This window comes from Rhipicephalus sanguineus, unplaced genomic scaffold, assembly GCF_013339695.2.
Source record: "Rhipicephalus sanguineus isolate Rsan-2018 unplaced genomic scaffold, BIME_Rsan_1.4 Seq986, whole genome shotgun sequence".
NCBI lineage: Eukaryota > Metazoa > Arthropoda > Arachnida > Ixodida > Ixodidae > Rhipicephalus > Rhipicephalus sanguineus.
The window spans coordinates 48,392-76,257 of NW_023616431.1; the positions used below are offsets into that span (position 1 = coordinate 48,392).

The 27,866-nt window shown below is 46.4% G+C and overlaps 2 protein-coding genes across 2 annotated transcripts; both read left to right on the plus strand.

Moving 5' to 3' along the window:
- Positions 1-1,270: 1,270 nt before the first annotated feature.
- Positions 1,271-27,866, plus strand: LOC119378802 (E3 SUMO-protein ligase PIAS2; the record flags this gene model as incomplete). The annotated part of the gene is given in 11 exon segments (XM_037647828.2): positions 1,271-1,936; positions 8,229-8,611; positions 9,909-9,993; positions 12,907-13,033; positions 13,320-13,469; positions 14,499-14,604; positions 15,124-15,197; positions 15,659-15,819; positions 17,287-17,453; positions 18,270-18,449; positions 27,515-27,866. Coding segments are annotated over 11 exon segments (2,060 nt in total), but the record flags the coding sequence as incomplete, so codon positions are not given.
- On the plus strand, positions 18,782-20,437 carry LOC125756858 (tigger transposable element-derived protein 4-like). The gene has a single exon (XM_049411823.1). It carries the CDS (start codon positions 19,006-19,008, stop codon positions 20,323-20,325), a length of 1,320 nt encoding a protein of 439 aa, XP_049267780.1. The 5' UTR covers positions 18,782-19,005; the 3' UTR covers positions 20,326-20,437.

Here is a 27,866-nt window from a genome sequence, read left to right on the forward strand (position 1 = left end):
AAATTAATGAGAAACTGTGTAAGAACGCGGGCTGAAGCATTTATCTTGCAGCCGTTGTTGCGAGGCTAAGCGAGAATGCTACTTTTCCCGCAAATGTCGTGTCCTGGGCACCAGGCACGTAGCCAGGATTTTTTTTCGGGGGGGGGGGGGGGGGGGGGGGGCCAAGGCCTAACTGTCCGAAAAAAAGTATTTCCATGGCAAAAATAAAACAAAAGTTTCCCGGGAGTATAGAAGGCCGGACGAATTTCGGGGGGGGGGGGGGGGGGGGGGCTTGCCTACGTGCCTGCTGGGCACTTTTGTACCCGATAGTGCGCGTTTATCTTTCTTGAAGTTTTCCACGTGTCTGGTTAGTCGTGTGTCTGGTTTGAATAAATAAAAGATTCTGAGAGCAAACTCAGTGGCGATAACGCGGGCCGAGTCCCAGTCAGTGCTATGTTTAGATTGCTCATGGTGTTCTGCTAATGTGAACTTTAAGTAGGGACCGTACTTGAAGTTCTGCCGAGGTGTTCGAAATGGCGTTGGTTTGGCTGGCGTCGTCTTCACGCCGCTGAATTATTCGTTTGAAAGTTTCCACTCTCGCCAATGCGTGACGCGTAGCAATCTTTTTCTTGAAATTTCTCGTAGCCTATTTTTCTCTTTTCCTCATTCGTTCCTGAGCTTTCTGCTGTTGAGAGATTAGCCGTCCTGCTCCTAGTTTCTCATATGCATTTGTTCTATTTGTCGTCGAACATCATGCGTTGCCAAGATTCGATCAAGATTACCGCCTCTTGCTTTTTTAAAAGATGCGCCGTGTGCAGCCTCGTCGGCTTGAAAATGCAGCGATTGCGAGCTCGGTCGTAATAACCAGTACATTCATTCCAATATTCTTGTTCGTAACCGCCTGTAAGGTTTGAGTGTTGCGACCTTGAAACGCGCCGCGGGAGCTCTCTGCGCTCGCCCTCCTCCTATCTGTACTTTGGGATGGCATATTGGACTATTTGGTTGCATCGCGATGTGGTACCAGCGCAAACTAATACACAAGCAACTAACTTACTACGATCTTAGTTCGTTTCTCATCGCCTCTTATCGTCCGTTTTGCTGCAACTTATCACCATCCAGCTGGCGATTGAACTGGGAGAACCGCGTCCTCCGAGATTCCGCACGAGTCACGAAGGCTGCGTTTCGTTATTATGATGCGCCGCTAGGTGGCTTCAGGCGCTTTGCGTTTGTGCCGTTTGCGCGTGGTTCGTGCCGCTCGCGGCTGCCGCCGTTTGAAATTCTGTGGGCTTTCTCGCGTTGGCGTTCGGCTCTGTTTCAAGTTAATTGCGCAGCGTTGCACGGCTTGTCCGATTCTGGGTTTCGCATCACCACGTTTCACGCGTGCTGCTTTTCGTCCACCGATGACGTTTCCTTCTCGTTCGGTGATGGATCGCGGCGGAGTGATGGTGCGCGATTGTAGACTCAACGTTCCGTCGCAAGCTTGTGCGTGTCGTTCTCTTCCCGAAAAGTGCCCGTGACTAGACGGAAAAACGCGCGCCGAGTGTCGAAGAAGGAACGCCAACGCTCCCTGCAACGTGCGATGAGCATTTGAATTCGCCGAACTGGTAGCGGATTGCTTGAAGCAGCAACGACAACAGGCAGGCTGACCGAGCTTTTAGGCCTAGCTTCGAGTACGGCGAGGAATGAAGACTGTGACGAGCGGCAAGGGCGGCCCTCCTATGAGTGGTGGCGACGATGGCTTTGCGAGAATCTTGGGCTACGTTCCCCTCCCTCCGGCACAGTGCGACCACTACTTAAGCGACGGCCCATGTCGCGAGTGCGAGGTCCTGAGACGTTGCGGCGAGGTGTTGCGAGCGGCGCGCAAATCAAACTGTCGTTATCGCGTCCGTCCCGCACGCGGGATTGGTTCCGCCCTGCAGAGCGACAGAGAATGTCGTACGGCTGGTTTGCCAGATTGGTGAGTGTCGTTGTCAATTAGAGCGGGTGTTCACAAAGCTCGAAACAATCAAGGAACGCATGCGTCTCGTGCTTTGTGTTGTTTGCGGTGTTAAGGCCGTTTCACTCGACGCGAAAAAGTGATATTTCAGGGAGCGAACGGAGCGAAATTCATTGCCAGCGAGGAAAAAAAGAAAAAAAAAACGTCCGATCGCTTTCGGCGTAGTCGAAAATTATTGCTTTGTTTGCAGCTAATTTTGACCGGGACCCGTCGAAATTGCGTCGAGGCGTCGAATTCGCGCCGACCCGTCGAAACTACGCGGTTTCTTTTGGTTTTGGGTTATGCGACATGTGCGGAGCCGTGGTTTACCGAATCCGGTAGGTACAGTCGAGCGCGATTTGAAGGTTATCGCGCGAGCGTCGACCGACTTAGCGGTACGTTTTGGAATAGTAAAAAATCATTACGCAGTCTTCTCTCCCTCGTTGGCTGTTCCGTGCTACAACAATCACCGCTACGGCGAACTCTGCACTCTTTCTTTCTATTTTAACCCATATATGCCCAGTGTCCTACATATAGGACGCAATAACATCGCTATTTCGTTCTAACATCGCTATTTCTTTAGCCGATGACTAGCGCCACGTACAGCACATCAAGCAGGCGGCCTGCTTGTTATGCTGTACGTGGCGCTAGTCATCAGCTAAAGAAATAGCGATGTTAGAATGCATCAAAGAAGTGTCCTATATGTAGGACTCTTGGCATATATGGGTTAAGCTTTCCACTCGTTTGTCTCAGTAGCGTTCTGCTGCGGTGGTACAGTGGTAACGGTGCTCGGCTGCGCTGACTTGAAGGTTGCATGCTGGATCCCGGCTGCGGCTGTCACGCTTCGATGGAAGCGAAATGCTAGAGGCTCGTGTACTGTGCGATATCAGTGAACATTGAAGAACACCAGATACTTAAACTTTCCGGAGTCCTCCACTGCGGTGTGCCTCGTAATCATATCTTGGTTTTGGCACGTAAAACACCAGATATTATTATTACGTTTCAGTGGTTGATGCGGCACAACCACCTTCCTCAGTGCTGTTGTCTCTGCAGTCTTCTGGCATTGATGCTTGAACATCTTCTACATTGCAAAGGACCCAAGCGGGGCAACATTCTGATCACCAGGCTTGTTTTTTGAGTGGCTGTTGCAGCCAAACACGAAGCAATTCACCATGATGTGCAACCATGGCACTTCACTCCTTAAAGGGACACTAAAGGCAAATATTAAGTCGACGTTGATTGTTGAAATAGCGGTCCAGAAACCTCGTAGCGCTGCTTTTGTGCCAAGGAAGTGCTTATTTTGAAATAAAATCACGTTTTTAGTGGTCCGCATCGCGTTAGCGCGCTTCAAATCTCCCGCCTGAAAATACGACTCTCATACGTCACTGCTGCCGTGCCCAACGTTGCCCGCTTTTACTGCGCGGCAGCCGACACTAGTAGCAGCCGAGCGGAAGTAGCGGGATCCACAGTAGCAACAACGGCGCTGCGGCAAAGACTTGCTCGGATGGGCACATTCAAAGCCGTCACCAAGTTGCAGTTGGTCTTGTAATCCTCAGTACGAAAGTGCAGCGAGCACACACACAGAGGTTTTGACTGTTTAGCACACGGCGCAATGGCATGACACTAAGCCACTTTGAGCGTAAGGGTTCATTCCGCGGCACCCAGTGAAAAGACACACCGGTTTCCTTGCTGCAGCACTGGCGTTGTGCACCATTCGGGCATCTGGCAATATCACACGCATGCGGCATTTTGTCGAACTTTCTGTCCGAGCGACTTTCACGAGCGCGCAAAACACGCACGGCAGTACGCGATCCCGAAACTACCACTGAGACGGGCGAGGCACAGTTCGGCGAAAACGGAACCTTTGAACCACGCGCGCCGTTCCCCATGGCAACGCCATCGAGGTTTTGCTTTCCATGAATCAAGCGGAAACGAACAAACAGCATTTTATTACGTCTTTTGATGCTCGGAATGTTTTTTTTTACTGCTGCTAGTTTGATTACTAGTGATTTATTGTAGGCCGACTTCCCTACGTCATCGGGATCACTTCGAAAATGTCCCACTCGTGGCGCTCATCATGTGATACATGTAGCTTAATTTCTCGGTAAGTAGGGCACTGCTGTTGATAATATTGCCGTTTTAGAAGTTGTCATACATTGGGCTTTCACTCTGACATAAATTGTTATTTGCCTTTAGTGTCCCTTTAAAGGGGGGGTGCCACCATGTTTGTGGCTTGCTCGTTCTTTGCTGTAAGCGTTTCCTATAGCTCCAGGAAGCATGATGCATGCACCAAGATTCATGTATTCTCGCTAAATAATTTAATATCGCCTTTTGATGCGGACAACTTTCGGTTTCGGTTTCTGGCCGCCGAGGTTGGGCAGTGACGTAGAGGTGTAGGAGGCTTGGGCACGTGACCACACAAGGCTGTGATGCACTTAGCCACGAAGCGATCGAAACTCGGCGAGTGATGTAGCAACCGATGCTTTGCCGGTACTATAGTGAACTAGAATATATTCTAGTGCACTACAGCCGGTACGTACGTTGTGGAGGTCCGGAGGTCACTCACGTCACTACAGCAGATCTGGTGTGACGTCACTACAACTTTCGTTGCCTTTCCTATACAGCTACGTCAGAGTTGGCGCGCTAGCGATGGGTTTCGATCGGGAGAATGGGCATTTAGGTACACTTTGGAAGTGAATTAAAATACATTCTAAACGTTTACTGTGTCCGACCCTTCGTGTGGAGTGTCCTTGCATACAGAGGAAACCCACAACAGGCTTGTTATAGCCTCGAAATTTGATGGCACCACCCCTTTAAATGAAGATACATTGGTTCAAAAAACTTCTTACCTAATGTGAACGTGCACTTGAGCACTGTGCACAAGGCACTGTTGTGCGTGAACTCTGTACGGTGACTGGGACAATAGAGATTTCAGATACTTCCCCTATGATGTATGAACGACTTGACCAACAAAATGCCTTGGCTGCCCAGTGATGCTGTCACTGCCTCGCAGATCATGGCTCAGAGCATATCCTCTATAAATCGTTCAGAATGTTCTGTGCGCGTTATGAAACTGGGCTTATAAATAAGCATTAATGTCGCCAAAACAGTTTTGACCGCCACTAACAGCTCATTGCTGTCATATCTTAACTTTTTATTGAACAATTCCTTGATTGTTTTTACATGTACAGGGGGTCAGAAGTTCCAGGCCGCAACGCCCGGCCAAGGAGCAGCAGCTCGCTGCTATCGGGGCGCTGTCATCGGAATCACGCCTTGGAGCACGCTGGCGTCGACCGTGTGCGTGGATGGGGGGCTGCATCCGTGTCCCTTTCTTGCTCTCCTTGATAAGAAAGTGAGGTATAAACATGGTGCGTCATGTTCCCTCACCGTTCGCTCTTCGAATTTCACTACAGTGCAGCGTGTAGTAATGCAGCAGCGTCCCGAAACTGACACATCATGCTTGCAGCCACACTTGCTAGACACCGTATACATTGCCATGGTTTTCGGCTTTCTGGAGAACAATATCTTGCATTTAACTTTCCATTGGCACTGCGGTGACTCTCGTAGCCATTTGCACAGGCTAATTCGCTGCATACGAACATGGTCGGAGCCCGAATTGTATTCAAAAGAGCTAGAATGTATTCAGAATAGCTAGTGTTGGGGCTAGTTGGAATATCTTGGTGGAATAAGCAGCGCTGCACAGTAGTAAAATTCGAAGAGCGAACACTGAGGGAATATGACGCACCAAGTTTATAGGTCATTTTCTTATCAAGGAGAGCAAGAAAGGGAGAGGGATGCACACCCCCCTTCCACGCACACGCTTGACACCAGTGTGCGCCAAAACGTGATTGCGGCAGCAGCACCCCGATAGCAGCTAGCTGCTACTCCTCGGCCAGGTGTTGCGACCTGGGAATTTTTTACCACCCCTGTACATAAGAGCATACATGCTCAATGCTCACTAGTAGAGCTTGTAAAGAACATTCATGCTGAAAGTACTTTCAGCTGCACCTAACTGTGCACTGCTTCTCTTGTATAAAAGCACTGATCCATCTAGTAGTGAAGTACATTTCTGTTTTTTAGAGCTCCTTCAACCAGTATGTTGTTTGGAAAGCTTCACTTGATGCAGCAAAAAATGTATGTGGGCTTTATGGTGAACTCCATTGGGAGAACAGGAGCAGAGATGTCAAGCTGTAAGGAGTGGGGTGGTAGGGCATGTGATATAGAGTCCTTAATGCATGCATCCAGTGAATGACTGAAAAGGGGATGAAAGAGGAGAAATGTTTCATATGACCAAAACGATCAACATCCCAGAATCCTCTGCCGTAAAATTGTGTTGTAGTGTCACAGTAACAATGACCTATCTACTGTATATTCACCATTGCCCCCATTCGTGATTATGTGTGCATGTGTGACGATGCGTCCCGTAAACATAGCTTCATACACTTCGTAATGGTCATCATCGCTACTAGCGCGCGCAGCAACCTGTAACTCGACTCTAATATTCTAACAGCTGTCGCTGCTTTTATCATAGAGCTCCTCAGGACGAGTGTCACCAGTCGTAGTGGTCTATACTCCATTTCATGCATCAGGTGCAATGCTGTGGAAGCTAGCAAGACATTTTGCAGTAGATGCGTTCGAACCAAAGTCCAATGATTTCACCACCCTGTAATATGATTTCTTTACGTCTTGATTCTAAATAACAAATGAAGATGTATTGTACCTCAGATATAAACAGGACTTCGTTATACGCAATAAGACGGAAAGGCGGGCTAGTTGGTTTGACTTCATTGTTGAAAATTTGTGCACACCACACGAAGACACAAAGGAAAAGTTCACAAGGACCAGCGCAGGTCCTTGTAAACTTTTTCTTTGTGTCTTCGTGTGGTGTGCGCAAATTTTACACAATGAAGTCTGTTATACGGTTGTCAGTACGTTGTTCTGGACTGTTTAGCGTCTTTGTTTTCACTTTTTGGTGTATTCATTTGCAGCCAATCGCGACGAATCATGTGCGGGCTCGTGCTCGGCTCGCACGAGCGTTTACCACTGACGAAAGCCAAGTGCGAGACGCGCATACTCACACATCTTGCTGCAACGAACTTCTTGCATGGTTTCTGCAGCGTTGCACCTGATGTATGAAACATAGTGCCAGCAGTCGAGCACCCCGGTTATGGTGCTCGACTGCTGACCCGAAGGTCGCGGCATTGAATCCTGTCCGCGGTGGCCACATTTCAATGGAGACGAAATGCTCGAGGCCCATCTGTTAGATTTAGGTGCATTTTAAAGAACACCACATGGCCAAATTTCCGGAACCCTTCCTTATGGCGTCCCTCATCATATTGTGGTGTTGTGACGCAAAACTCCAACATAATTTAATTATTAACAGGACAAGTGATCCATTGTTGACTGTCAAGGCAGCAGCAAGGTGAAAAGTCCTTGCTGCCGATATCCCCCATTCATTCAATGACTGGCAAGATGCTAGGACTACTGGGATCTAGCGTGAAATTGCTGTGAACCTCGCTTGTATAAACATGAAAGTCATTGGGGCCAAAACACAAATTACACTTTGCTGCTGTTATTGCTGCTGTGCTTGCTGGTTTAAACAAATAGAAACAAATATGGAGGTCGCACGACTTCTGCCTGAAAAGAAATTCAGAAGTTGCACAACATCTGAACTGCTGTTGGCTGCTCTCTGCACAGCTAAACTGATCTTGCTCTGTCACTGGATGACAGTGCTCCTACTCCTGTTTGACCACTAAAACATGGCAGCCCTGAGAAGAGCACTCTGTGTGCTTTTGAATGCTCCTGCTATCCCAATGGAACTCTATATTATACACAAGTTATGACAGCGGAATTTCATGTTCTGGTGCTCTTAATAGGATCGACAACAGCTAAGAATACATTGCATGGTAGTGATAGAATGAAATATGCTCTGCATGGTTCAAGCAGTAATTATTTTAGCTTGGTAGCGAAAACCTAAAAAAAAAATTAAATTCCTTCCAGTAAAAAATCACTTCCTCCATAAAACTACGAATCGGTCTAGTTAAGTCCATTTGTTTTTGGCAGGAATTATGGGACTGCACTTGACTCATATGACTTGGGCAAGGAGGCCACTAAACTGCATAGCTGTTATTGCCATTCGGTTCAGTCGCCCATCACATGCGGAGAGTGCCTCAGAAAAGCCTTTAAATTACATACGTGCCTTTGTTTGTTTCTTTATTTTTTTTTCATTCGTTTATTAGTCACAGTATTCATCACCTGACCTCCTCCTTCACAGGCGCAGGTTCCCGTCCTCAACTGTGGGTGCCAGCTCTCATGCAACAGTCGACACTGCCGACCCACGGCTCTGTGCTGCCACACCCGGCAGCATGAAGGGCCCCGCCTCGTACTTGCCCCCCAGTGCGGCCACCCGGGCAAGCAGCCTGATGACGGGCCACCACGGGGCAGGAGGTGGGGCGGGGCCACCACCCTTACACTCGGGAGACTACTCATCCAAGCTGCACCACGTAGCCCCGCCTCCACCTCCACCGCCACTCATGGGCCCCGGCGGTGCTGCCGGAGGACCCGGCACGCAGTCATATCCCGTCCATCCAGATGTGCGTTTTAAGAGGCTGCCATTCTACGACATCCTGGCTGAACTCCACCGGCCTGCGAGTCTGAGTGAGTGCAGCTTAACCCTTTTATTTTAATAATAATAATTGTTGGGGTTTTACGTCCCAAAACCATGATAATGATTATGAGGGATGCCTAGGGGAGGGTTTCGGAAATTTTTGACCATCTGGTATTCTTTAATGTGCACCTAAACCTAGGTACGCAGGCCTCGAGCATTTTGCCTCCATCGAAATACAGCCACGGCAGCTGGGATTCGAAACCCTTTTATTTTAATTGGAGCAGTATCATCATCTCTGAAGTCGGATGGCAGACTGGGCGAGTTGGTTGAAATGCATGGTACTTGAACAGCGGCGCAAGATATGGGACCATGAAAGAGAAGGCACGTACAAACAACACTGTGCTTGCAGCTGAGTTAATTGGAAGAACGATTTTGCCTTTTAGGCTGGATATAAAGCATATAGCATGTGCTCATTGTCACAACAACACTAGTAAGAACGTAAAGAAGCAAAATCTTTCTTCCAATAAAATCAGTTGCAAGTACAGCATTCTGTGTGCCTTCTCTTTCCTGGTCCGGTCGTTCGCGCTGTTGTTCAGGTACCATCATCTCACATTTTTGGAGTGCAGTCACCATTGTGTGACTAGCACTGGATGCATTTGTGCCCGCAGGTGGGAGTGTTTTTGACTCTAGGTGAGCACTTTTACGAAGTTGGGTAATGCAAACCATGATCACCGTAGTACAAAAGTTATTTTAGAGGAGGATCTGCGGGTGAAAAGTTTTAGGAACTCCATGCCTGTGGCTTCGAAAGCCACGACATGTCGTTATGCATGAGGTTGCCACAGTGCATCAGTTAACAAGTCCGACTTAGAAACTATGATGAAGGGACAACTTTCATGGGGAAAAAAAAGGATGAACCAGCAGGTGCTCATGTGTGCATTGCCACATGGGCTGTGTATAATCATATCAGTCTGCTGAGATGTTTTGAGATTGGCATGTTTTTGTTTGAACTGATCATGCTCGTATAGTCTTTTCACTGTGTTATTGCTGCTATTCCTGTAGTTTAGCTTTAGCTATGTAACTATCGTCAGTTCATGGGTGGTATTTTGTAAAGAATTATAGTTGACACACAGCTGTTTGTGTGGTGGCAACTGCGGAATCCCCTGTTGCTTCAATGTCATCTCGTGATAACCTATGATGCCTAGAGTTGTGTACAAGGGCTGTCAAAATTGGTACTAGCTGATCATTTGTACATTCTTCAGTGTTTCTTGCAAGAAGCAGATAGGTTAGCATGTTTCTAGATCTTGCGATACTCATCTCTGCTGTTTCTTTGTTGTATCTGTTTTGTAGTGCCTAACAGCAACACAAGGTTTCAGGAGAACAGCTTCGTGTTTCACTTCACACCACAGCAAGTACATGACATAGTCTCTTCAAGGTTAGTTTTATTTGCCTGGTGAAATGGCTATAGTACTATCTTATATGCGTTTGTTATTGCTCTGCGTGCCTTCATTCCATCAGTTAACCACGCAAGGTGGTTTGCGTGTCCCTTAATGGCCGCAGTTTTTTATTTGTGCTTGTACTGTAGTCTGAGTAATTGCCACAATTGCATTATTGTCTGACAAGCTTAATTGGCACTAAATGCTTATTAATATTCAGTCACAGAAAGCCATTGTTGATAAAAGCCAAACAATAATTAAGTTGTGTGGTCTGCCTTGGATAATACAAAATACGTGTTGCCGTGGCTGGCTCTGGCACTTTTGGTCACATTTCCAGCTAAGTGGTAGGTGGCGTGACTGTCTAGCCCACATCATTGTCCTCTAGTTACTATCATGAGCAACTGGTGCTTCAACGACAGCTTTCTCTAATCTCAAAGGTTATGCTTCGCGGTTGAAAACATCCCATGACCACCTTGTACATACAAGTTCCCTCAACTCGTTACATCAAGACCGACAGTCCATTGCAGCGGGCATGTAGGCACGCACATTAACCAATGTGTCCGTGGCCATGGCATCGTACCAGACCATAATCGCAATGGTCGAGCAAGCGAGGCAAGCAGTGCAGTGATGCGGAACCTGCAAAACTGCATAATTTTCGCAGAGCCTGCACAAAGGTGCCTGTAACTGTCTTTTGGAGAAAGAGAAAACTGCAAGTGTTGACATCTGTCATTCAGCCTGCTACAACTGCATAGTAGAATTTTGAGCAGTTTCGATAGCAGCCAGGAGATTGCTGCACTGTTATGAGTGCATGAAATTGAGTTGATTCTGGTTCACAGGCACAGCTTGTTTGCTTGATTGCCCACTGCATTTGCTCGGATATCTCTGTTGCGTAGACTTGTTCTCTGCCGTGAGCTGAATTGTCGTTCATGTCGTGGAACGAGCATGTGTGGAACATTTGTTCATTTACCAATGGCTTACGGCAGTGAGAATGTGCAAGCTTGACCAAGGGCTTATACCCCTGTCACACGAGGCAACTTAAGTCCAAAGTGCACTTCGCCGCTAGTGTCATTTGTACGCTGTCACACGGGAACGCTTAGTGACACTCGCTGCAAAGCGCACTTGACGGCGAGTGCATTCGCCAAACTCGCTTCGCTGCGATGGAGTGTCTAGCCTCGGTAGCAGTGGCTCAAGAATAAATAAGTTACTTTCCGAATCCGAGTTCGTAGCATTTGTTAAACTATTGTTTTCGTTATTAGGGATATTCTTATGGATTGAAACATATTATACCTCAAAAAACTAGTTCGCTATTCTCGTTCTCAGGCAGTTTACAGCCACGACTGCCAGGGGCATGCCCAGCACGCACCGTGCAATGGCCGCAGCCGCCGCGTTTGTACGTAAAAATTATTTTTAAGGGCTGCTTATAGCTGTAATACATTAGTAGTTAAGAACCATTGCCTGACATAACAAATATCTGTTGTGCTGCTTAAGTACCCATCGCCATTACCATCATTTCCAAAGTACACTCCCCTTTCTCGTGTAGCAGCGCGCCGCCAAAATGACATTCTGAGGACGTAAGTGCACTCGCTCAAAATGACACTAAATCTGCCAGTGTGACCGGGGTATTAGTGTACAGACTAGAGCTGTGCGAATAGCAAAATTTTGGGTGCGAAGCGAATTCGAATATTGAAGTGTGAGTGCGAATCGAATCGAATATTTTTCGAATATTTCTAGAATATTTCTAGAATATTGTTCGAATACTTCGAAGCAAAAATGCAGAAAAAGAAGTTAGAGAGGATTCCTAAGCATATTCTTATGAGATAGCATCATGAAAGTGTTTCTTTTTGCTAGGTTGATGAAGCACTGGCGGGGTGGTGTTTCATATTTGTCTTATCAAGAATGAGGCAATGTAGAGGCCGAATTGTATTTATGTACATGATTTGGTGCAACCAAAGTGTTGCCGACAACACTTTACATCTGCCCTTACACGTGATAGGCAAAGATGCCCTTTCCTCAGCCTCTCCTCCTCTTTCAACTTCTGTGGAAGCCCAACTGATGTGGCGGACAAGGGGGTGCTCCCTTCAAGTCCGGAGTTTCAAATCTACCTTGTAGACGTCAATATATAAGAACATCTGAAATTTTGGATGCTAAAAAGCTTCGGCGTCCGATTTTTTGGTTTTCCTGCCCAAATTTCAGGTCCAAAACAGCATTAATTGAGCCCCCACCTCTGCCACATCTTTCATCTCCATGTTGGAACCAGCGTTTTCTTGAGTTAGTACATTTGTGACCGTAGCAGAGCTTGAAAGGCAGCTTTGCCGCAATACCAGGGTGTGATGAGGTGAAGCATATTGAAAATCTCAAGGGGTCACTTTCAATCGGACGTTGACTGTATTTGTTTTTGGGAAGTTCGAATAGTAAAATTCCAGTACGAATTGAATCGAATAGCAAACACTATTAGAAAAATATTCGAAATTTCGAATATTCGCACACCCCTAGTACAGACACCCATTGCGTTAAAATGCAACCACCGCTGTGTCTGCCACAAAATCCTGAGACCATTCAAGGCATGTGTATCTTGTTTAAACTCGTGTTTGTTTTATGTGTGTGTGCACTAAACTTATCACAGGCGAGTGACAGATGCTTGCAACCACGTTGGATGAACTCGTGTGAAACTGAGGCAGCTACAAGAGTTGGCGACAGTGCAAATAGCACTTTACACTTTGTACTAGTTCAAATGAGGCTTCCGTTTACAACTTTTGTTTGAATTTCATTTCATTAAAAAACTGTGAGGTGCAGTAGTACTGCACTTATACGAGCACAGTGCCAAACTGGTACCAAAAGGACAATTAAAAAAATCTACGCTTACTCGACAGCCTTATCTTCATGGGAAGTGGTGCCTGCTTGTCGCATTTCAGGGACTACAACTTGGGAACAAAGCCAGAATTCACTGTTCAAGTACAGCTCAGATTCTGTCTGCTGGAAACAAGCTGTGAACAGGATGACAACTATCCTCCTAGTATGTGCGTCAAGGTCAACTCTAAGGTAGGTGCAATCAACCATTGCTAAGCAAGTCTGTGAATGCTGCCGAGCACTGCCTACCCTTGATTCCAGTGCCCTCTTTTATTTTAATAGTTTTTTTTCTTTCCAAAAAGATTTTGTTGTGAAGAGAAATAGCTAGTGACAATGGGGCTGATGAGTAACACTGCAAACAAGAAGCAGCAGTTTTGGAAAAGCATGCACTTTGATGATTTGTGACACCTTGTAGAATGTGTGCCATGATCTTTGCAATCTTTGTCCATGTGTGCTAGAGTTAGTGCTTTCTTCCCAGGTGTGTCCACTGCCAAGCCCAATACCCACCAACAAGCCTGGCATGGAGCCCAAGCGACCAAGCCGACCGATCAACATTGTTTCCATGTGCCGCCTCTCCCCTACTGTGTCTAACCACATATCTGTCACCTGGCTCTCCGAGTATGGCCGGGTAGGGAGCCTCTCCTTGGTACTCTGCAATTGTGGATATCAGTTACATTTATGGGCCTTTCACCTTTAGCTGATGCTTTCAATTTATTGGCTGTTAAGGCAATTCCTCGCATGCATGTCAAAAGTTATTTACTGGTCTCTTTTTGTGCTAGAGAAGGAGTTTCCACATTATGTTGACAGATGCACTTGCATTTAGAGGAGTGCTGACACGATTTTGAGACATCGCAAAAGGGACATTTTAAGTTTCCTTGGTATGCATTGTTGAAGCTCTCCACATTCCGGAGTCAGACAACACCTATAAAGTACAATAAAATTTTTACCTATAAAGTATTTTACTTCAATTTTGAAGTTTTCGTCGCTTAGCGTCTGCAAGCCAGCCTCACCGCAATGGACATTATCCCGATGAGTCAACACAGTTCCACTGTGTTTGCGAATTTGGCGTCCTGCATGCAGCCTAAATCGCAGAAATCACTGTTGGGGTCGCTGGACGACAAATTTATAATCACTGTTTATGTGCACCACGAGCAGATGACAGATCTGGCACTAGTACATTGTGAGTGACATCAAACTGCAATGACACGTCACTGAGAAGCCGCCCCCTCAATATCGAAACCGAAAGTGGTTTTTTAAGGTAGTGGTATTACAAATATATTCGATGCATTCCCAGGCACCACAATACTCTCTTTAGGGTTCTCGACACCGGTGTTATTTAGCACGACAATCCGAAAATATTTAACATTCGTGTCAGTACTCCTTTAAGAGGGTGCAGCTTGTGCTATTTTTTGGAGGAGGTTGAAAGCAATGCATTTGTCCTTTGAGTATGTTCAAAAGTAAACGTTCATGTTGTTCTCTGTCAGAGTGAGAGTGTAGCATGTGATTACCAAGCCCTGTTCTACCTCACTGCTAACTCCTGCATTCTGCATCAAAATTGCCACTCATTACTAAACATTTGCATTGCAACTGTAATGCAGCAGTAGAGTTCATTTTCTTTTCCTTTCTTCCCCACCTCCATCTGTTTTTCTCTTTCTAGGCCTATGCCTTGGGTGTGTACCTCGTGCGAAAGTTGACGGCAACAACTCTCCTCCAGCGGCTAAAGGCAACAGGCATGAGGAACCCCGACCACACGCGAGCAATGAGTGAGTGCAGCCCCTGTTGATTGTTGGTACCAGCGTTGCTTTTGCAAGAAACCTAGTCAGGAAAAAAAAAATTTGCTAGAGACTGTCTGCTTGTCATTGTTGAACAAAAATCTTTACCAATTCGTAGGATTTTCTTTGTGCCTGCACAGCTTGTTCTACCAAAGTCGGCAGCACACAGGCATCCTTTTATGATCTGCCGTAATTCATTTATTGGATGTCTAGCAATTGCTGATGGGAGCTCAGGGTAGCCATAGCTTGCTCTGTGTGGCATTGTTTTGAGCAAAGGGCAGACAAAGTAAGTAGCACAGGTGAAAGTAGCACTGAATGGGCTCTGTGCCTGTGTTCCTTTCGACGATGCAGCTGGTGTTAGAAGGTACGGGGTGTGTTCGCCTTTGTATCAGCGATCACTTATAACCTTGATCAATCGTGACAGTACTGCATGGTCACGTAAAGTATGAGGATACGGTAGCCAGAATTGACGTTGACTGATGTGTCTCCTCGATCAAACTCTTTTTGCAGTCAAAGAAAAGCTACAACACGACCCCGACTCTGAGATTGCAACGACGAGTCTGCGTGGGTCCCTAATCTGTCCGGTAAGTGCTTGGGCAAAGATGTGGAGGACGGTGTAGCTGCCAGCGATGAGTAACCTTTTCTCAATTCAGACTCTTATAATTTTGAATGTCAGACTGTGGCAATCTTTTAGCTAGACTTACACAATCTGTACAACTTCCGCTAGCGTGAATGAAATGCAGGTGCCACCACTGACCTAGAAATCGCTCAGCTGTGCGTTGTGATCTTGCTACTGCCACGGGAATCTTTCAAACAAAGGTTGCTGTAATGCTCAAAAGATGAACATTGCCATGTTGCAACAGTGACACCAATTTCTCTGAAAGCGCTGGAATGGAAAAAAAGATAACGGGAAATCTTAATTTAAATGCTGCCTGTGAAATTCTTTCTTTTGGGAACCTAGGCACGCACACACTGTGAAGTGCTCTGGGTTGTGCCTGGGGTAAGTGCTCCACCTTATGTTTTTCTCTGTTGTCTTGTGGTGCAGCTAGGCAAGATGCGAATGGGCATTCCGTGCCGAGCGCTAACGTGTCCACACCTACAGTGCTTTGATGCTTCGCTGTACTTGCAAATGAATGAAAAGAAGCCCACATGGATCTGCCCTGTCTGTGACCGGCCGGCCACCTTCTCATCGTTGGTGATAGACGGGTGCGTGGCTTGTGCACATTTACTTTTTGGCTGCGGTGAGGATGGCTAGACTTGCGTGCACTGCCGTTGAAACGGTTTGCGGCGGCGGTGTTTTTTGAGGCTCTGCAATGGTCTTTGAGAAAGTGGGTTGCCATAACTGCCTTAGTTATCGGGCAAACGCTATGACACACCTGCACCCATGGTTAACAAGCCTGTTGCTGCAAGAGACGTCAATGCAGTGTTGCCTGCTCTCTCTTTTAAGTAGCCAGAGTTACGCAATCTCTACAACTTCCGCTAGCGTGAGGTGCAGCAAGACTGGAGGTCTTGCTGCACCTGCTGTCACAAGCATCGCTAGCCTTACGGTGAATGTCGCGGTGTCAATTCCATCAATTTTTCATGCCTTGTACAGGTTTTGTGCAGGACTCCAGATATCTTGAAACATTGACAGTGAAAGCTTCCAAAACAAACTCCTCAATTTTTGTACATGGATGTGCTGTCATCAAAAAAGGGAACACGGAATTTTGCATTGCCTTTTGCTGCACTGGGCGTAGGTTGCCTTGGCAAAGAAGAGAGAGTAAATGACACTAGTTAGGCAGATGCCACAGGGTCGTGCTACCTGTTTAGCTTACTCCCCTTCTTTCTATCTTTCACTACACGCACATTTAGTATGATGCTTGCAGCCACTTCGTTGCAAACTCGCAGTTGATCTAGCTTGAACAATGCAGCGAGATCGCAGCGAGTGTTCAGCGAGATTGTGTCATGGCCATGATGTTCACTTTATAAGGGCGCTCACTTCCAGCTTATGCCATAATAAGATATATATCAGCTTGATGAGGACATTCTCCTCATGCGTCGTGTGAAAGTGAGGTGTAAACTGTAAGTCTCCTTCTAAAGCCACGACGATCCAGCCATGCTAGGCTACTTTTGCTGCCGCGATTTCACTGGACAGCGAAAGCAGTGCAAAAATTACCACAACTTTCGTCCAGTTTGTGCAAAATTCATGCATCGCAAGCACCTGGAGAACAGACGAGAACACACAGCGTTTCTGATCATCTGGTTTTTCGTCATTTGGGCTCTTAGTCCCAGTACAAATCATCCATTGCAAATTGTAGTCTGCTGAATTTCAACTGCCGTGTGCCTCTCGCAGACGGTGCTGCTGTTGCAGATACCAGTTTGGTGGTTCACACGTTCGTCTGGCCCATAGCGGGGCCTGATACTCGGGCAGTGTTTGACGTAACTTCCCTTCCACTGCCACGGTGCCGATGTGGCCGAGCCGAAGTTGCCATAAACTTTTTTCCTCTTGTTACATTTACGGATATTACAGGGTCCTGCGGTATTTGGGGGGCAAGCAGGTGCATGTGCGCATGGAGATAGTAACAGGGAAGCGGCACAAAAAGCTGAAACTCGCTTGAGGTTGCTAATTCAAGTTTACTTGGATTACTTCTGCGCTCTGCTGTTCCTTCTAAATATTTACTTGGGTGTTTGCAGGCTATTCATGGAGATTTCCATGAAGGCACCCAGCGACTGCACTGAAGTTCAATTCCATGAAGATGGTTCCTGGTCTCCTTTGGTGCCGAAGAAGGAGACCCATGTTATTAACAGTCCCAGTTCCTCTGCAACAGCATCTACCTCTAGAAGTTCTGCCCCTTCATCATGTAAGCATGAGTTTCCTTTCTTCAGCAAAGTAGGCTCAAGTGACTTTGTTGCCATGTTCGGGTGCATTCCTTCCCTCTAAGCACACTTGTGTTAATTTACCGTATATATCCATTTCTGATATTCACCTTGCCAAAGAAAATCTATATGGCTCCGAATATTGCCTGTGCATTAGGACTAGATATGCAACTTATACTTACTGTATATTGAATTGCAAGGCAATTGTATGCCATGGAGCAAAAGAAATGAGCAAAGCGAGTCTCTCAGAATGTGAATAGCCGGGGATTGCAGGGGCCTCATTTGCGTCCACACTAACAAACGAAGGAAAAGGAATTTTTTTTTTTTTTTCGAGAGGCTTGTTCAAGGGAACAGGTGATTTTTCGTCCACTTCAATTTATAACACAATTGTTACACTACAGCTAAACATAACAATTAATGTCTGCTATGCTTTCCCTGCCCTAATTGTCTATTCGATTCATTTGGTAATGTCCACACTAATGAATTTGTTTTACTTTCACCACATCACAGCCATGTAATGTGGTGAAGCACACTAACAGCATCTGGAGAGAACTAATTGCAGTGGAGCGATGCTCCTGCTTTCCCTTTTGTCTGCCAGTTTGCCACTCTTAATAGTAGTCATCATCACAACACAAGCTTGCACAAATGTTCATTATTTTTCTTCTAGAAAAGCTCATGCCAGTGCTGTGGATCGTAATTGTGATTGTGTTCGCATCTGTGTGCATACAACTCATCTCGGCGATCTTCAAATGTAATGCACCGGTGTCTTGATGCCATGTCATGTCTTGTCTCTGCCTCAGCATCGAGGGAACCAACTGGGCGGCCCAACAAGAAGCCTCGTGTAGTGGTCATAGACCTGACGGCGTGCAGCAGTGACGAGGATGATGATGGTGGCCGCAGTTCGGTGCCCACGCCTGGTTCCCACTTGGGTGCCCCACCACCGCTGGTCTCTGGCATTTCCTCAGGAGGACACTCTCAGGGTTCGTTGCACTTGAAGCTAGTGCCACTATTTTGGCTTTGTATAAGTGAAAATATTGAGTTTGGTTAAACTCGGTTAAACTGAAAACCCGCATAAACGAAACTATCTAGGCACATTTGGTTGGTCTCCTATATATTTAATGATAAAAAGTTTCGGCTAATCGGAACATTTTTTTCGCTTACATCGGTTAAATGAAACTAAAACGGGCAAAATCCATGAACGTCGGAAATGGCCACGGCAGTCTAGCAACCATGAAACAAGAAGCTATTATAGCCTAGCCAAGCCAAAAGCCAATCCAGCGATCGCACATGTTCGCCCGCGTCGAGTAGCGATCGAGGTCTCGTCGTAAACTTGAGATGGAAACAAAAAAACGGCAGCACAATGCACTTTCGCTCGCAACGAAAATAAGGATCATCCAAGAACTTGACCGCAACAACCTATCGAAGACAGAAATTGCGAAGAAGTTCAATATTCCCAAGTCCACGCTGTTGAAGATACTCAAGAACAAAGGGAAGATTTAAGAAGCTGTAAAGCTTGGGAACTTCGCCACGGACAGAATGCGGATGAGAACGACGGCGTACAAAGAAATCGAAGATGTGCTTTTCCTCTGGTTCAAGCGTGCGCGCAGTGCGAACTTCCCGATCAGCGGCCCCATTTTGGAAGAGAAGGCCAAAGAGATTGCTACTCGGATGGGGATCGAGGACTTCCGGGTGAGCGATGGCTGGCTGAGCCATTTTAAAAAGCGGCATGGTCTTGTCTTTAAGACAGTTTCTGGAGAAAGTGCGGCTGTAAACAGAGATATCTGTAGCCACTGGCAACAGGGGAGGTTGCAAGAAATTTTGGAAACCTACGAACAACGGGACGTGTTTAACATTGATGAAATGGGGTTGTTCTACAAAGCACTCCCTACTAAGACTCTTGCTTACAAGGGGGAAACCTGTATGGGAGGAAAGCGAAGCAAAGATCGTATTACGGTGCTAGTAGGTGCCAACATGGACGGTAGCGAAAAGTTGAAGATGGTGGTTGTGGGGAAATCAAAGCACCCACGCTGCTTCAAAGGTGTGCGCATGCTGCCTGTCACGTACCACGCGAACGGGAAAGCTTGGATGACACAAGCAATCTTCGAGACATGGTTGCGCGAAGAAAATAGAAGATTTGCCCAGCAGAACAGGAAGGTTATTTTTATTGTTGATCAATGCCCTGCTCACGGTCAAGTGGATAGACTCAAATCGATCAGCCTAGAGTTCCTGCCACCAAATGCGACCGCAATCATTCAACCAATGGACCAGGGCATAATTCAAAACTTGAAAGTTCTCTACCGCCGCCAAGTCCTCCAGCGAATGCTTCTTTGTGCAGACAACAAAAAAGATTACAACGTGGACTTGCTCTCAGCTCTTCACATTCTAACCAATGCCTGGGAATGTGTGAAAGTGTCAACTGTGCAAAGGTGCTTCCACCATGCAGGGTTCTCAATACAAGAAGTCCTTCCAGACGAGGAAGACAACGTTGCTGAGGCTGAGGAGGCTGATATTCTCTTCAGTCAGGTGACACAGTCTACTTCTTTCACGCGAGAGGACTATGAAACACTTGATGCAAACGTCGCCACATGCCGCGAGGACAGCCTTGAGGAACTCATAGCTGAAGTTCAAGATGAGGACCCGTGCTCAAGTGGTGATGAGATGGTGTGTGATCCCGGGCCCATTTCAGTGCCGGACAGTGCAGCAAGAGGTGCTGTCATCCTGTTGCAGCGCTACTTTGAACACGATGGTGGCACAGAGTTCCTGCCAAGAATTTCAGCAATGCACTCCTACTTTGTGAGAAAGTGCTTGAACAAGGCCAAGCAAACCGTTATCACCTCCTTTTTTCCGAGTCAGTAATATTAGCAACATTTTTCTTTCTAATCAACTATAGTAGTATTGTATACTTCAAAATCTTTTTGTTCAGTCAGCCACAGTTGGTGCTTTTGAAATAAAGTCATATTTCATTAAATTTGTGGGCTTTGCTTAAATGAAACTTCTCATAAATGGAACAAATTTTTCTTGCCCCTTCGAGTTCCGTTTAAGGGGGGACGCGGCTTTCGTATCGCGAAAAATGGCAAAAAAATCGATTTTTTGAAAATCACATTTTCAGTTTCTGTAGCCCTTTTTATATCCGATTCCAAAATATCTTCACCGAAAACCGCGTAGAAGTGCTATAAAAAAATTGTTGCGCCTGCCTAGGTGGCGAAAATTATTGGGGAAATCGCAAAAAAACACTGATTTTCAAAAAATCATAGCTCCGCAACGACGCCACCGGGCGCCGATATCTTGGGCTCATCGGAAAGCGCATTTCTCCGTCTTCAAATTCCCCGCCGCAGCTGGCTCCTCCCTTCGAAAACAAGCGCACAAAAGCAAATGTTCGAAGGTCGTTTCGAGCCCTCCGATTGGCTGCGTCCGCCATGTTGCCCCAGCGCGCCTCGCCATTGGTCCGATGCTCGCTCCGGGAGATCGTCGTCTGCAGCTCGTGCGTCTCGAGCTCACGGCTGTCGAAAGTCGCGCTACTTCGTTGCGTGTTCGCAATCGCTCTGTGTTCACGGCTCGATAACTTTGAACAAGAACTACGTTTTAGTTTGGAGCTACTAGCGGAAGCTCGGTGGGATTACGATGGCGCGCCTTCCTCGTAGCGAACATCGCAAACGCGCGTCTCGGACCGACTTTCTAGCGTTGACTCGTCGGATCCGTGGTTGGAGGTTCTGCTTATGCGCACTTCGGACGTCGTGACGAAGATGATCGCAGGACGACTCTTTGTACTCGCGACCACGCCTTACGAACTTTGAAACATCGGGCACCGCGGCCGGCGCGTCTACTGCTCGGAGTCGTCACTAGGCCTAACTCCGCTCACGGCATCGGCACGCGAGACGAACCTCGAACTTTGTGGGCAAGAGCAACGCGTTAGCGGACTCGCGGCAGTGTGCTTCTTCGCAAGGAACGAAGCGCTTCCCCCGCCGGCTTCTCGGTACAGCGGATGGTCATTTTACGCATCGGCAGCGGACCCCACGGCCAAGCTCGTCGCGCAGCGGGCGCGCTTCGGCGTCCCGCAATGCGAGGCCAAACACGTTGCGCGCCTATTTTTCGTCGCCGCACCTAGGCATATTGCGCATCGTCACCGAATGCCGCCACCCAGCACATCGCGTGCTGACTTCCCGGACTATGCGGCCGAGCACTTAGAGGTGAAATAAAGCACTGTTGATGCAATTTAGGCGCGCTTGGAGCCGTGCGTGGTATCGCCGTAAGCGCTCATGAATCATCTGAAAAAATAAAAGCCTCGCAGAAAACCGTGTCCGCGACCGGGTGAATGATGAAGTGCATCGCAGGCGAGGTTTACAAATTAGCTTGACGAGTGAAACAGGGAGATGAATTCATATCTGCCCAGTTCGCGTCTTGAATAAACTGCTAAGGAATTCCTATTCCACCTATGTCTTGGCCATAACTGCCTGTTATTTAGGAGGAAGTGATAGGTTGCCATGATGAGAGCCGCTTTTAGTATCCTATAAAAATGATTCAATGATCAATTGCAATCAAGACTGTTAATTATGTTAATGAGAGCATGAATACAAGAAAGCTGGCAAATCATCATAATACATGACCTACTTGAATTACAATATCTTGTTTTTTGTCATGTCTATTACACCACTTCATAACTTCGTTTAAAATTCATGCTACATGTTCTTTGTATATCAGAAAAGGATTTTAAGAAAAAAGAAAGAAAACAAAGGCACAACCGATGAAAGGCCACATGTGCAGGAGGTCCAACCTTATAAAACACCTTAAAGATCACAATCTTCTTGTGTTTTAGAGAAGCAAGGCACCTCAAACTAAAGACAGGGCACTCAAGAAAGTGCACATTACGAAGGACTCAAAAGATTACGACCCCAGTGCCTTTTGATGAAGTAATATCGTTGGTACAACTTTAAAAGCCGTTTTCTCAAAACGACTATTCTTGCTTCCTGCTTCGCTTGTTCCGCTGATTTCTCACTGACCGCTGGGTCTATTTCAGTTCCGTTTTTTGTTCTATATTCCTTGAAGCACAGTTCAGGCGTGACATTCTTGAAGCGTGACATTCTTGCTTTTTCAGTATGGCGTTTTGATAATTAGCTATTTGACGAGTTGCACAAAGCCTCGATGCCCGTTGCGCAGTCACCTCATGAAAAAGGAAAACTAAAAAAAATTTTGTTGCAAATAAAAAAATCTAAGAATGTCACGCCCGCAATCAGACATCTTAGAATGCATAGCACTTTGAACGAGTTTCCTATCACATTTTTTAAGCGAGTCAGACTCGGAACAAGAGCAGAAGGTGAAATGTATTGTAAATCAAAAATGTTGTAAAGATATATTCATGAAATTTCTACAGTAGCATTAAAACAACATTTCAAATAAGTGTGCCAGTTTTCATCAAAATCCATGAAGAAATAAGAAAGTTGGTACCGAAAGCCACGTCCCCCCTTAAGAGGAGTCCACTGTAATTCGTTTTTAATCTGGAAGCTGTAGCAGTAATTGAGTAGTTAAAATGGGAGATCTGACGTCATTTAATGAGGCACCCACAGAGCATGACAGAGAGTGCCGCTCCAATTTCTCAATTTGATCGTTTTCTCACTAACAAATTCTGTGTTTTCACCAGGAATGGTGAATTTGTTATTACATAAACCTAATCTTTCAGTCTAGCTCAACTTAATATTTCCTTTTAGTATCCCTTTGATCGGAGGCTCTGTGGCTAAAAACCAGTAAAAAAAGAAAAGCTTTTGCAGACTTCATATTTATGTTTCTGTCGTAATTTCACACCTGTTTACACACTTTTGTAGCTGAATACCTTGCATCGTAAGGCAGTAGCCAACCAAAACCGTATGTCTTACCTTTAAATTTGGGAAATGGCCGCTGGAATGACATATAGCAGACATTGAATTCAAGGAATATGGCACGTATTGCTGTGGTGTGGCGTGTACATTGATCTAGCTGGGACTAAGCACTGCCGCATGCTGCCGTGCATGGCCGGTCGGGACTGAAGCATGTGGGCCAGCAGTATGGAGACAACTGTTGTCACCCACAATTAAAGGCTTACAGGTCCTCTGAGCTCGTGATCTATGGTTGATGCTCGACAACCATTATATTACGGTTGTGTGCGTACAGGTCCTTGAAACCCTTAAGCAAATGATATCCAAATTTGATAAGCGAATTTCTTGCCTAGCCTCCACAGCCTTGCACACTATGTTTGAAATGTAGTATAAAGTGCGATGTGGTCCCAAAGCTGGGTGACAATGGCTATGAAGAATGGAGTTCAAGCCATAAAGTGATATGTCAGAAAAAGTTGCAGAGGATCCCTAAGCTTATTCTTATGAGATAGAACATAAAAGCATTTCTTTTGGCTAAGTTTTTGCATAGCGGAAAGCACGTTGAGTATCCCTGATGCAACACCAGCTGGGTGTTGCATCGCAGCCGCGGGTTCATGCTGTGTCAGTTGTTAGTATCGGTGACGGTTCCAGTGAGAGAGTCGCATGCTTTCCAGGCGCGGCTTTTGTGGGTGCGAGCTTTTGCCAAGCGTTAGCGTTTGCTTTGGCGTTAGAAACACAGCAAAGCTGGCCAATGGTAGCGGAAGCGGCTGTCGTGGCGATAGCAGGTCTTTACTGCAACTCAGAGGTTATAGTTGGTGGCAATCGCTGCAAGTGCTGCACACATGTGCAGTCAAAAGAAACTGGGCTTTCTTTTAAGGGGGGACGCGGCTTTCGTATTGCGAAAAATGGCAAAAAAATCGATTTTCTGAAAATCAAATTTTCAGTTTCTGGAACCCTTTTTCTATCTGATTCCAAAATATCTACACTGAAAACCACCCAGAAGTGCTTTGAAAAATTTGTTTTGCCCTCCGAGGTGGCGAAAATTATTGTGGAAATCGCAAAAAAACAGCGATTTTCAAAAAATTGTAGCTCCGCGATGACGCGACCGCGAACCAACTTTTTGGGCTTGTCGGAAAGGGCATTTCTCCGTGTTCAAATTCCCCGCTTCAGCGGGCTCCTCCATTCAGAAAGAAGCGCACAAAAAGCAAACACTTGAGAGTCATTCCGAGGCCTGCGATTGGCCGCGTCCGCCATGTTGCCCCAGCTCGCCTCGCCATTGGTCCGATGCTCGGTCCGGGAGATCGTCGTCTGCCGATTGCGCGTCGCAAGTTCACGGCTGTCGAGAATCGCGCTACTTCGTGACACGTTCGCAATTGTTCTGTGTTCACGGCTCGACGATCACTTAGAATATAATTACGCTTTAGTTTGGAGCTGCAAGAGGAAGTTCGATCTGATTATGATGGTGCGCCGCGCTCCTAGCGAACATCGCAAACGCGCGTCTCGGACAGACTCTCTAGCGTTGACTTCAGCGTCGGATTCGCGGTTAGATGTTTTGATTTCTGCTTATCAGCACTGACATCGTGACGAAGGCCATCGCAGGACAACTCTTTGTACTCACGACCACGCATTACGCACTTCGAAGCAACGGGCACCACGGCCTGCGCACCTACTGCTCGGAGTCGTCACTAGGCCTAACGCCGCTCACGGCGCCGTTTAGCGAGACGAACCTCGAACCTTGCGGGCAAGAACAACGCGCTAGCGTACCCGCGGCTATGTGCGTCTTCGCAAGCGAAGAAGCAAATCGCTCGCCGGCACTTCGGAGCCGCGGATGGGCATTTTACGCATCGGCAGTGAACTCCACAGCCAAGCTCGTCAGACCCCACGGCCACGAACTGCTTGGAGCAGCGGTAGCAATTTCGCGCGTTGGCATCGTCATCGTCATCGTAGCTTCGCATTCGCGCATCGTCACCGAACGCCGCCACCAAGCCTATCGCGCGCCGGCTCCACGGACCCCGCGGCCGAGCACTTCGCGGTCAGAGTGCTGTCAGTAAGCACTAGCGATGTAATTTAGACGTGCTTGGAGCCGTGCTTGGTATCGCCGCAGGCGTTTATGAATGTTCTGAAACAATGAAAGCCTCGTAGACTAGCGTTGCCGCGGCGGTCGGCCGAATGATAATACGCTTCATACGCGAGAGTGGCAAAAGAACGTGTATCAAGCAGGGGGACGAATTTTTATCTGCCCGACTCGCGTCATTGAATAAACTGCTCAAAAATCCCTGTGCCACTAACGTCTTGGCCATAACTGTTTGTTATTTGGAACGAAGGCATCGGCTATCATGGTGTGAGCCATTTTCTGTCACAACAAACCTCTCTCTCTTTATAAAAATTATTCAATGATTAATTGTAATCAATAAGCAAGACTTAATTAAGCTAATGACGGCATAAATACAAGAAATATGTGTAATTATTTCAGTATATGGCCTTATTAGATTGCAATATCTTCTTTTCTGTCATGTCTATCACACCACACCTTCATACAGAGAACTTGGTTTGAAATCCAGGCTGGTTTTTTGTAGATCAAAAAAAGGAGGAGGTTATGAAAAAAGAACAAAGGCACACTGGAGAAAGGCCACATGTCCAAGAAGTGAAACATCATAAAAAAAAAGCCAAAGATCACAATCTTTAGGTGTTTTAAAGAAGGCCAAACTTTAAATGCAGTTTTCTCAATACTGTTTTTTTTGGCATGTCGCTCAGCTTGTGGAGCAGATATCTTGGCAACTACTGCACAGATTTTGATTCCGTTTTTTTTTTTTTCTTTTAATCCTAGTCTTGTTGACAGGATGACATTATTCTTTACCTTGCTTAGGGCCTAGTTTTTTTTGTATGTGATAATTAGTGCATGAGAAGTTCTGATGCAATACATGAAGCTGATGGGGATGTTATTTGTAAAAAAACTAAAAGGAATAGACAATTTTTAATAATGTCATCCTGTGTAGTGTTCTTTTGAGTAAAGATCAAAACCACTCGGACCTTCCTGGCATGTTTTGTTACAATGCTAGGCTTTTCACCAGCAGAGTATGTCATCAGATTATGTAACATAGTGTAATTTGAAAACTACTCGAGATATCGCAATGAAACTTGATATATAGCTATTCGAGACACTCTTCAGCGCGCCTGCCAAATTTCATTACTGTAGGTCAACAAACAAAAAAGTTTTTTTCGATCACCACCTCCCCCCTTAAGTGATTTTATCCTACCGTGCCTTATTGTCGTGGTAAAGGGAAAGAGAAAAACAATTTTTTTCTTATTAGTAGGTTGCACTTTCACAATAGCAAAAAACTGCACGCTTGCCGCAAGGAGACGCTTCATCAGCAAGAAAATGCGCAAAAAGAAAATGCGGGTGGCAACGGCACCTTGAAGTTCCCGCGCCAGTCGCCGTGACGTCATAGATTTTGATGGCATCTTTTAAGGCCTACATAGTCCCTAATTGGTAAAAATGAAGCATTGTCTTCTGAAGGAGCCAGAGACTTAACATATCAAGTTTCAAGAAATTTTGTTGAGCCAATGTGGCTAAAATACGAAAAGACACTTTGAAAGTCGTGACGTCACTGTCGCCGATTTCGGCCGGAAATTTAAAAGTGATACTTATGCCATTGATTTTCTTATTTATTAATAAACCTGTGGTGGTGAAATTAACGACACTCAAGTTTTTAGAGTATAATTGATCAGTCTAAACTAACTTATTGTTTCACTTTAGTGTCCCTTTAATATATATTACATCATGACAAACATGGGTGATACCATGTCATTGTCTTGACCAACAAAGTACAAGGTAAAGCATCTAAAGTATTACTTTCCTACACCTGAAGAGCCCAACTCTCTCATACATGCCAAATCCTTTGGTGTGTGAGAAGCACGTTCTGGAGTTACTGCAGCTTCTGATATGTTGGCACTCCTTCAGGCACGACATTGCCTAGTTGACATTAAATTTCAGTGAGGTCAAAAAGTATTCTGCAGTATTTCTTGTAAGCTAGCTGCAGCTCTAGAACATGAACTGACACATCGATTACAGTCGTATGTGGCACGGCCAATTAATGCACGTTATCGTGGGCTTTGAGCATTGTGAGTTCCGTCCTCAAAGTGCTTGTGCCTAAAGCCTGGTAATCGTGCTGATCGTTTTGTATTTCTTGCTGTTGGTGCAGGAGGCCCTCCATCAACTCCTCTCGGAGGTGCCCTGTCCCCGCCTCCCGGGTCTTCGCCACCTTCGTCTTCATCGGGCGGTACAGCACCTCTCATCTCTCTGCCTTCACCTTCGTCGTCTTCCTCGTCGTCCTCCTCTTCCTCTTCTTCGTTCTCGAGCATTCTGGGCCCTGCAACAGGGCCTCCCCTGGGGCCCTCACCGTCTTCGTCTGTCGCCCCAACCGTGCCACACTCGGCCAGCGCAACGGGGGGCTCGTCTACAATGCACTACTCAAGTCCTCCCCTGGGCCCCCTGGGCTCGGCCAGCAGTTCAAGCAGTCGCCTCTTGCCCTCCAGCGGACTTGTGGGCACTGC